Here is an 11,339-nt window from a genome sequence, read left to right on the forward strand (position 1 = left end):
TGGGGAAAAATTAAATTTAATTTCACTTGTCTTTTTCTGAAAATAAACCACTGAATAAATGAAAGATGTGATTTTTATTCTCTAAAAAAAAATTGCCGAATAAAAGAGAGATGTGCTGCCCATTGTGCATGTTACCAAATTTCCTATCAATTAACATCTTGTATGTTAATTTGTTTGTAAAACTTCCATCATTGTGATTGTGCGAAATTTAAGTGGAACATTAGAGTTTCAACAACCATAAGTGTGTAGTCCCAACAAATCTAAAATTGATTATAAAATATAAGATTTTAAGGATATAATTGACATTCAATATAGTTTCCATAAATAAGGGAAATGTCATATTTTTAACTTCTTAGTTTTAATGAAAGGTAAAATAGATATTACATATTTGATGTTAACAGCCAATTAATACCATTAGAAGTGAAGGGACAATAGTAATTTCATGGAAAATGTGGTTTGATTAGTAATAAAATCAAAATACGATGGGGCAATAGTAATTATTTATTTATTTTATTATAATATTCTGGAGAAGAATCTTTTCGTAGTCCTTACTCTCTTCTCTGGTTCTTAGCTATCTCGTGCATTGTTTCTTCCAGCCTGAGTTCCTCAATTGGCAAAAGACCAACACCTCCAAGCAGGAGGTCAGGAATTCGTATTGCCTTGGGGCGAGGGACGATACCCTGCCTTATATTTAAATTATATGTAACAGTTCTCCTCGAGGATGTAGTTAATGTGGACATATGTTGGCTCAGGCAAACCTCAATTCTAAAGGAAAAAAAACATATTTTTGTTTTTTTGGACTATTCTGCCAAAAGTTTAAAAATGAATACCTAATTCAACCTCTATCTGGAACGATTTAAAATTTATGATTATTTGACTTACAAATAAATAAATGTATTTGGTATGACTTATGATCTATGTTTCTTACTAAAATCGATTTAAATATAAATTCATAGATCAAGGGTTATTTATGATCATTAACTATTAATTTTTGTTTATGTTGATACCAGTTCCGAACATGTGAAAAATAGATCAAGAATTGTCTGTATCAACCATGCAAAAGTGGCGAGTTCATTAATTTTAGGTTGTAACCTTGCAAGGGAACATTCCTTCATATGATATAGATTCTTTATTAGAGAGTTTTTGAAGGTGATTGAAAGCTTCCTAGTCATTTATTTATCTTGTTGGCGAATGATCGGCTTCGATCTTTCAATGGAAATCTGACCAGCAGATCATCACCATTTGTTTTTCGTTGGGGGTATTCAAGGCCTTCCAAAAAGTGTCCTTCAACCAATGTCTTGGTCAAATCCTGACCTTCATCACAATTGGTTTACCCTGATCACTTTTGATTCACAAAGTTTGTTAAAGTTTTTTGTGAATCAAAGTTCAATGTAAGTTGATTCTAGCTTTCAGGTTTAGGGGCGGAGCAGATTGAACATTGGGGCTGAATATACATGGGTTAATGCAGGACCCACTATGGGTCCCATCTCATAATATTTTATCATATTACGACGTGTGGGGCCTACATTAAAAATTTAGATAAATTAAAGTAAAATAATATATATATATATATATATATATATACAGAAGAGCACACGGCAAAGCACGGACGGGTGGACCCACCCGGGGCCATGCTCCCCATCGATTTTTATAATTTTTTCATAATTTTCTTAATTTTATCATTTTTTATATTAATTTCTTTTATTTTCCCAGTTTTTTCTCTTCTTACATGTGAAATTTCACTATTTGCCCCCCTCCCAATATTGAGAACAAATTTGAAAGGTAAAATAATGGGAAAAGCATCCCTATCTAAAACTAACCCTCAATCCATTATCTCCCTCTTTTTTCTACATGTTTTCTTCCTATTTATTCTCTCATCTTTCTATAAATATGAATTAAAGGAAATTTTGAAAAAAAAACCTTATTAGATATTTAAAATGTCATTCTAATTGAAACCCCAATCCCAATTATCTCCATCTCTCCCTTTCTTTTATTTATTATCTTCCATTATTTTCATATTTATTCTTCCCTTTTACAAGTGTGGGTTAAGGAAAATTTGGAAAAAATTCTACAAGGTACTTCCAATTTAATTATGTTCCTCTCTTTATTTTAAATATTTGTTATTTATTTTCGTAATTTTGTTATTTGATTTTATATTGTGAATAAAATGTCATAGTTAGTAAAGTAACTAACACAATTAATGCATCTCTTACCTAAAAAAATGGTTTGCTTTAGGGTTGAAGTCTTATATATTTTATGCTTAATTTACGATATTTTGTTGAAAAAAATATTATTATCAATAATACCTATTGTCAAATATCTAAGGCCACAAAAATATGTGGACCTATTCCAATATAGTAATATAATCAAGGTGAGACCCCCAATGTCCAATGGGTCTTATAAGGGCCCACAAAAGAGGGCGAAAAATAGGGCTTCCAACGACTCTCGCCAATGAATCTGGTGCCCGCAGGACCACGATGAATAAGGGGATTGATAGGAATGGCGGATGGCGGATGAATTTGAAAACCCAAACCAAACCATACCGACCAATTATAGACGGATGAAACGGAATTAAAAGGAGGAGAAAACGGATAAAACGGTATGGAAACGAGGGGGGGAGCGCTCTCGGCCTCTCTCTGTTTTGTCACGTAATGGGTTTTATATGGGAGCAGTTTTGCTTTTTAAAGTCTAGATATGTGATGGTGGAAGAAGCCACATATGTGATATGCAATGCTAAAGGCGAAATGCTTGAGCTCAGAACATTTCCATGATCTACAAAAACCCAAAAATAACAATCATTAAATCTATCCATATGTCTTGCTTGTCAACAAGGAGAGGGAATCTTCTCTCAAGACTTCAATTCATTCACTAGAGCTATCAGCCCTGGAGTCTATTCGTTACGACACGCCAGTCCAGCAAACGAATAAGAAAGGGTAGTAAATAATTAATTAGATCTATAAATTGATTAGTTTCACCTCAAGCATTATATAATATCACTTATGCTCCCAAGGTCTCTATCGTGACTTGCTGATTCTGAAGTGAAGCGGACTCGAGATAAGTTTAGGGTTTAAACTAAAAGGTTAATATCTACGGTATATGGTACGGTAAATGGTAATCGGTAGGAAAGACCATAAGACGGAAGGTAACGGACGGAACGGTAACCAAAGAACCCACGATGAATGATTAAGAGAGTGAGATCTTGAAAATGTTTGTGAGATATCCATATGCAATAAAATAAAACAATCACAAGTGGAGAAATGATAATTTCAAGTAAAATGACAGCATCCTAATTAAAGGAAAGATAGAAGGCATTCTATAACCAACACCTATCTAATCGAATATTGGGAATACCATTTTAAGTTCAAATCGTAGCAAAAAATGTAGGAACAATATGGATATGTTTTCTCTATCTCTAAATAATTAAAATTATTAGTCTATATGAAAAAATATATCACGGCAAATGCCAGCTAATAACAAACATAAAAATATATGATGCAAATAAATGTTCAGTATCCAAAACGGATACTCAGCCAATACAGGGCAGAAGGAGTGTTAGAGTCGGGTGCTGAGCTAGGTCTATTTGGGAGTTGATTTAGCTGAGATACGAAAGCTTAAAAGAAAAGAAGAACACTCTACCCCACCCATCCCTAAAGGTTTCATCGCAATCATCCAACCCTAGAACTACACGAAATCAAAATAGAGAACAATCATGATGGATGGGCCATGGTCCATTTTCTATAAGCATCAAGAAACCATACTCCTAAATAAGGCCAAACATCAAGAAATCAAAATTATCGAAGGGCGATTAGACTACAGAATAACTAATCCTAAAGGTGAGATAGGAATCATTTTATTGCTGAAAATTATGGTAAATAAGGTCAAAACAGTAAAATATGTCTAAACGAGAAACCAAACCTTAAATAGTAATTAAGCAACAACAATAAAAAACGGACGGCAACATGGACCACGGAGGCACAAATCAACCATGAACCAACCGCAACTCAAAGGCAAAACAAGACCTCACATGAGGAAATAGAATGCTTAACACGGATGAAAGACGATGAGGTATGCTAGAAGTTTTAAAGGAATGGAATTATCGGAGAAACCAAACGTGAAAATGCCAAACGGTGACATCTCGAAGAGAACGAGAGAAGAAGGGCGGTTAGGGTTAGATAGGTACCTTGGTAGGCAGCCAACAATAAGCCTAATAGCCTAATTTCTAACCATACTAATATATATATTAGAAAGATTGACATGCCCCGAAAAAAAGAAAGAAAGAAAAACTACAGAACGAAATCAGAAAGAAACCAAAACACAATCCACCCAAAAAATAAAGAATAAAAATAAGAATCCTCTTGACAAAACCCCGGAAGAAGGACCCTTGTCTCACCGACTAAAGAAATCGAGTTCACCCAAAGTACCATATGGTAGTAGTTCCATGCATGGGTGATATATCAATACATCCCAACAACACGGGAAGTGCGGTACGGGCCTCAAAGCCCTCAAAGAGCACAACAAGAATGTGATCATGACAACGGGTGATGAAAAAATCCAAAGAACAACAAGAGAAAAGAAATGATAGAACACCAAGCACATCAACCAACAAGGTCACGGAGAGCAAAAAGCAGAATACACAATATAACAAAGAAAGAATGGCATTCACTACACCGAAGAAAGAAAAAATGGACACAAGCGCACAATGGAGGTAAGTGGAAATGGACAATGGACCAGAGGACTGATAGTGAGCCATGGGGAGCCAGGCTGAGTCCATGTAATGAAAGGACATCTCTACGCAAGGGGATCAACCAAGTCCCCACACAGCCACCAACCAGAGGATGTGTCAAATGTAGAATGAATCACTACAGATGGCAATGAACGACCCAAAGCGGGTCCAGCATAGAATAGATGAACATCAGCAAACAACATGAGTACTAAGAAGTTGAATGAAGAGTTACAAGAATGGAAGCACGAGTGCACAAATCAAGGATCATCAAAGGGTACGCCTCAAGAATAGTCCAACATTAACATTAACACATCAAGAAAGAAAACGGGACAAGCACGGGACAACCCACAAGGGGGAAGGGGGGACCTCCTAGACCTCATCCACAGTCAAAAGTAGAGAGGCGGATGGTACACAATCAGGATTCATCAAGAAGATCCGCACCACAAAAGTAAAAAAATCCAAAAGTCCGCAGACATCAACTATAGAGCAGATGATACGAACAAGGGGAGTAGCCCCCACAAGAAGAGGCAAGAACCTCAAGTGAAGCGGCACACGAGAACGTACAGCAACACAAAGGACCAGACCGATGGTGAAAAAGCGAACTGGATTATGCGACCACGAAGTAGAACACGCTAAAATCTCTGAGGGGTTAAATCTAATGATGTCTCTTACAAAGAGATGAAAATCAATGGAATCATGCAAGGAAAACGCCAAAACATCTAGCACCCCACGAGCAATATATAGTCAAAATGGGATTAAAAGCTGAAGTCAGCCAAGCACGACAACTCTCCATGCCTTCATAGCTATCCAAACAATATACAATATATCCGGGAGGGGGCAATCAAACACGGAACAGAGACACACACAATAGGAAAACTAAACAAAGAGAGAATAAGACAGCCAAAAGAAAAGCAAACCACCAAGCACAAACGAAAGAAAAACCACACAACTCCAAAGTATAAGAAAATGTCCTTTATTTGACAAATCCACAAGAAATGCCACCGAATAGTGCCCGAAAAGAAAACTACTAATCATAAATGCAAGAAGACAAGGGAACACGCAAGAAATTCAACACCACGAAGATGAAGGACAAGGTGAAGGGAGAATCCGAGCAAGGGTCGCCAAGAGCCGGCAAAGATGAGACGGGAGGGAACCCGCGAACCCACGGACAGCGAGCTACCCAAGAAGCCCCAGGAGGGTCCACGAAAATGCACCACCAGCGCGCAGCACAAGGCAAGGGACTCCGGAGTAAAACGCAAGAGTCCTCCACTTCAAGTTGCCCGACAAAGATCAACCCGACCGGGGGATCCCCTCCTGTCTGAATCGGCAGCGAGACCCGAAGTAAAACAGGGGATTATCAAAAATATAAAGGGCAGCGAGCAAGCACCGCTCCGCCCGAGAACAGGAGAGAGAGAGACGAGAGGATAAAACAATGACTCCAAACGCGTGAGAAAGATCGGGAGAGTTTGAGAGATATCTTAAGATTAAACATGAATCTAAACGATAGGAAAATAATAGTATGATACCAGGGGATCGATCCACTCCCTCCCCCATGCCCTTCACCATCGTCACGCAATGAGAGAACAAAACAAAACGAGAGACGGGAAGGACTAGAGAAGGATAGAGCGAGATCGGAGAGAGCGAGAGGGAGAGGGAATAGGGATATTCAATGAGAGAACAAATACAAGAGGAGAGACGAGAGGGATTAGAGCGACCCCGCAAGAGAGAACAAAACAAGACAAAGAGATCAAGAGGGATTCAGCGAGAGGAGAGAGCCGAGAGGAGAGGGAAAGAGAGCGAGAGCGAGATGAGAGGAGAAGGGGAGAGAGAGAGAGAGAGTCAAGAAGGAGGGGATAGAGAGCGACAAAGATAGTGGGATTTAGAGAGAGATCAGAGAGAGTCAGAAGGAGAGGGATATTGAGAGCAGAGACTTTGAGAGAGATTGAAAGAGGTCAAGAGAGAAATCGGGATTAAAATTAAGGATAAATTCATAATAATTCATGACTGCAATGTCCAAATTATCCTTGCAAAAATAACTAAAGAAATAACAAATAGTATAACATTATTGGTATTTAGAAAAATTATAAGTACAAAAAAGGACAGAAAAAGATTTGCGAAAAATTATAAGGACAAAAAAGGATAGAAAAAGATTTGCGAAAAAGGTAGAGTACATGCTTTTATTATAGTAGTATGATATATATATATTTCAAATAAAGTAATGGTTAAAAGTATGGGAAAAAAACTTTCAAAAATCATGAAAAAAAAAGATGAAAAATAAATTGTAGGAGAAATTATAGGAAAAAAGATAGATTCAAAGTCTATTAACTAAATATGGGATAAACGCTCAATTTATCATAAATTAATTAAAAAAATCAATAATTATGATTATATAAAATAATATTAATGAAATAAATTTAAACATCCAACTAATAAAACTTAAAATTTAAATTGTTATTAATAGGAATGTAAATTTTATGAGAAAATAAGAAAGTTTAGGGATTCAAAAATAAAATTAAATGATTAAGATTAGATATAATAAAATTGATAGTTGAAATTCTAAACGAGATTTAAATTTCCATTAATAGGAATGAATTTTAAGAAAAAAGTTTAAGGATTAAAAAAATCAATGATTATGATTAGATCTAATAAAATCAATGGCTAAATTATATCAAGATTTAAATTGCTATTAGTAGAATCAAATTTTAGGAGAAATAAAGAACAACTAAATAAAAAAAAAATTATGCTGTATGAAAATAATACTAGAAAAATCGTGAGTGTGATAGAGAGAGAGGAATAATTTGAGAATGAGAGTGCTAACTACTCCAATATTTTGTGAGACGTGTGAGAGAAAAAAAGAGAAAAAATAGGAATAAAAGAGGAAGTTCATGAAAGAATAAATAGAAATGAAAATATGAGAGAGAATATAGGGAGAAATACATGAATCGTGAGTTAGTTTTTATAGCAAATTTAACATTTTATTCCTTAAAACTAGAGATTTAATGATAACCATTAGATTATGATTAAGAATGACATTTATATCCACAATCTATATCATAAATTTTTATTTTTAATTTTTGGAGGGGCCAAATAGTGGTATTTCACAAGTAAAGTGAGAGAAATTAAAAAAATATGTACAATTTTTTAAAATTTTTAAAATTTCAAAACAGACCATTTTCAATATCAGTTAAGTTTTCCCAGCCTCAGAAAAATTTAAAGCAACTCAGATGAGTTTTATCTATGTGTCACCAATAATGTAAAATCAAATAAAAGGATTTGAGTGCGTTTTTTTTTTTTTTTTTGGATAAAGACATTGTAACGTTAACTTGATTGACAAAGAAAGTTGCCAGTTTGCATGATACTTGTCTCAATAGTCAAAACGGAGAAAAGAACTAACAATAGTAGTTATCAAGCTTAAGATGAAGTTCTCCTTGGTAAATGAAATGAAGTATCTTTCACTCATAATTCCCGTGGACTTCTGGGAATGAATCATATACTCATGGAAATTTGGCTGAACCTGCAAGAAGATCACTGGAGTGACTCGTGTACCCTCCTCCCTATGGCTCTGGCTATGTGTCTCGGCATCTCTCTATCAGGATCATCTGGATCCGTCATATTATCCAGTCCCTCACAACAGACATCATTGACATCAGAATCCAAGCCATAGGTGCTGCAAAGTCGCTCGATGCAGCCTTGGGCAAACAAATATCTGCAGCAACAGAGTTAAAAATCATTCAGAGCTCTAGACTTTTATTCAACTATAAAAGCCTACAGTTATCAAGACATATTGATAAAATGTAACATGAAAATAAAGTATGAATGATAGGATGAACATACTCAATCTGTTTGCTGGATTTCCCAAATGTGGCATTTGAAATAACCCATAGAGCCTCTGTCTTGATTTCAACATCTGAATGTTGAGCCAATTGTACCACATGGGGGATAATGTTGGCTTCAATAATAGCCTGTTTACCCATCAAGCAGAAAGAGAATCAAAATTACCGAAATGACAGAATTTACCTATCAGAATTTAAGACCCAACCATATATAAACCCCTTCCCCCAACCCATACCAGAAATAAAAAGCAACATCAAGGTTAGGTAAAATTTAAAGCTCAGAAGTCAGATCTTTACCTGTATCTGGCTTCTATTCCAGCCAGCCAAGTTCGATATGGCACAGCATAATAATTTTCTAATAGCTTGACAGTGATTTTGATCCAGTAGTTGAAGGAGGCAAGGGAGCACACCATTGTCAATTAGAATCTGAAAGTATGCAGCAGCAGGTAGTCCCAAAAAAGAAAAAAAGTTTATGAGAGGAGTATACTTGTGAATTCATATCTCAATATGTCTCCGAATTTTAGTTCAGTATATATACCTGTGCGTGGGCATCAGCTCCTCCAGCAATGTTTACTACTGTTGCGAGAGTAGGAATGAGAAATTCTGGACTTGTACGAGAACGACTGAGGGAATGAGAAATACTAGTCAGAAATAGTAAGCAAAAATATTGCTCACCAAAACAAAACAAATAACAAGCTTAAAACGAAAAACAAGACATATGCCAGTGATCCCCATACATACTAACAATGTGAAAGCTATCAATTTAACAGAGTGCACAGGTAGCAAAACTTACAGTAGTTCCACAAGACGTGGACATAGATCAATGAAAGCTTGAGTATGGTCATCGGATACTGAAAAATAAAAGAGGCCCCAACATGCAGTTTCTGTAGCGTCTTCATCAGGGTGCAGAAGGGCTGGCAATGCAGGCTTCAATTGATATAAACCAAAAAAACTATCAACAAAGTTTCTCTAGACTAAAGTTAAGTAATCCTCATAGACAATGAAGGAAAGATTTACAAAGCAAAAAAGTTATTAACTAATGTTGGAAATAATACATGGGCAATAAGTATAAGACTAAATAATTGAATGAAATAAAACTTATCTGATTTAGTGAACATACATCTTTGTAGAAATTGAAGAAGAAATCGAACACATCCCTATGCATTTGTGTGTTGCAGCAGAAGAACAGTACAATAACAAGAACAAGAACTCGAACAGATTGGGTTTGACCTTAAGGTATTTGAACGCTCCCTATAGTGCAGATTGGGTTTGACTATGACGTCCTCACCTCCAAGATACAACAACTCCTTAGTTCCAATGGCATGCACTCCAATGGAATCTACTTGCAGAGAATGTCCGAAGGTAGTACTCACAAACTCGTCAAAAACACTCACATCTTTATAGAAAACCAAGAAACTAATATTGATGTTAAAATTGTTAGAGTTACTAGGGATCAACTCCTCTCTTTATATAGAAGAGGAAGAAACAGCTATAAAGGGTATCTCTAAGACGGACCTCCCAAATCATGTATTTTCCCTTAAGTCTACTGATAATTGTAGACAACTAATAATAATAAATACTAGTCGACTGATCCAACGAAAGAAAACACTTTACTACTGTCTAAATTAAACTTAGTAAGTAAAGAAACTTTGCTGGATCTGAAGATATTGCTGGGATTGACCAGCAATAAAAAATGCAACCCTGATTCTATTAACACGGAAGACCGCCTTGCTTTGGAAGGTCTGATCCTAAAGACAAAATTCAATTTTATTGGCATTTTCCCAGGAAACAACGGATTATCATTTTTATTTGGGGAGTGGAGAGCAGGCTTTAGAATTGCATGCTGATAAACCTACCACACAGAATACGGAAAGAGGAGAATGTTTTAGAAATTTAAAAAACCTCATGCCTATTAGCAAGGTTGTGATTTGTGACAAAAATATTGTCATTAACAGCACAACTATGCTGCTACTGGTCATTTCAACCTTTTTTTTTTTTTTAACTACCAACCAAGCATCTATTGCACTCATAATTCTGTTGAAAATAAGATCCTCTGAAAATGGACATAATTTTGCATGTTGTTTGTCCACATCATCAAAGTATGTAAAATTTACAACAGGGTTTACATAAATAACATGAGACTTATGCCTCTCTCAAACACACACATGAACTCAAAAATGTAATTAAATCCTGAGTTAAACCCATTCATATACATTACATACATATGTGAATATAAATATAAACATCAATAAATAGTTGATATTCAGCTTGAAGTCCTTGATCTAGTGGTGTTTGAAATTACAAAATTCATGAATCAGGGAAGAGTTCCCCTCGGTTGAACAAGCTTTAGAACAATACTGGATGGGCATAGATACAGACAATTTTATTTAGAAACTGCAGGAAGAAGGGTTTTTAGATCAGATAAGAAGACTCATTTTCAATACACAGTAAAATCCAAATGTCAGCACACTTATGCGCCTAGTCACCTCTGCATTCTAACAACATGAATCATAGGTGGAATCTTCAATGGGAACCCCTCCAAATGTGCAGTATAGATATGTGGGAGAAATACAAATCTCTTCAAGAAGGATTGAATCCAGACTCAAATTTAACAGAATATTTTGTTTGGACTTCTTTTTTTCGTGTGTGTATTGGGCGCTTTGATTTTGTCTAGATGTCTTCAAGGGGATGTATATTTAGAATCAAACAAGGTAAGTTTTAATGGTATTTAACCCCGGGGGTGGCTCAGTTGGCAAAAGACCAATGCTTCCATATAGGAGGTC

The 11,339-nt window shown here is 35.8% G+C and overlaps 1 protein-coding gene across 1 annotated transcript; it reads right to left on the bottom strand.

The window, feature by feature from the left end:
- Nucleotides 1–8,248: 8,248 nt before the first annotated feature.
- On the bottom strand, nt 8,249–9,721 carry LOC149008588 (importin subunit alpha-like). Its single transcript, XM_089167253.1, has 6 exons — nt 9,677–9,721; nt 9,350–9,483; nt 9,095–9,179; nt 8,854–8,982; nt 8,558–8,685; nt 8,249–8,429 (listed from the first exon to the last, which is right to left on the bottom strand). The coding sequence occupies exons 1-6, from the start codon at nt 9,719–9,721 to the stop codon at nt 8,249–8,251; spliced, it is 702 nt and encodes a 233-aa protein (XP_089023379.1).
- Nucleotides 9,722–11,339: the final 1,618 nt, after the last annotated feature.

This window comes from Hakea prostrata, chromosome 8, assembly GCF_041222555.1.
Source record: "Hakea prostrata isolate BN-2017 chromosome 8, UWA_Hpros_2, whole genome shotgun sequence".
In the NCBI taxonomy this organism is placed as follows: domain Eukaryota; kingdom Viridiplantae; phylum Streptophyta; class Magnoliopsida; order Proteales; family Proteaceae; genus Hakea; species Hakea prostrata.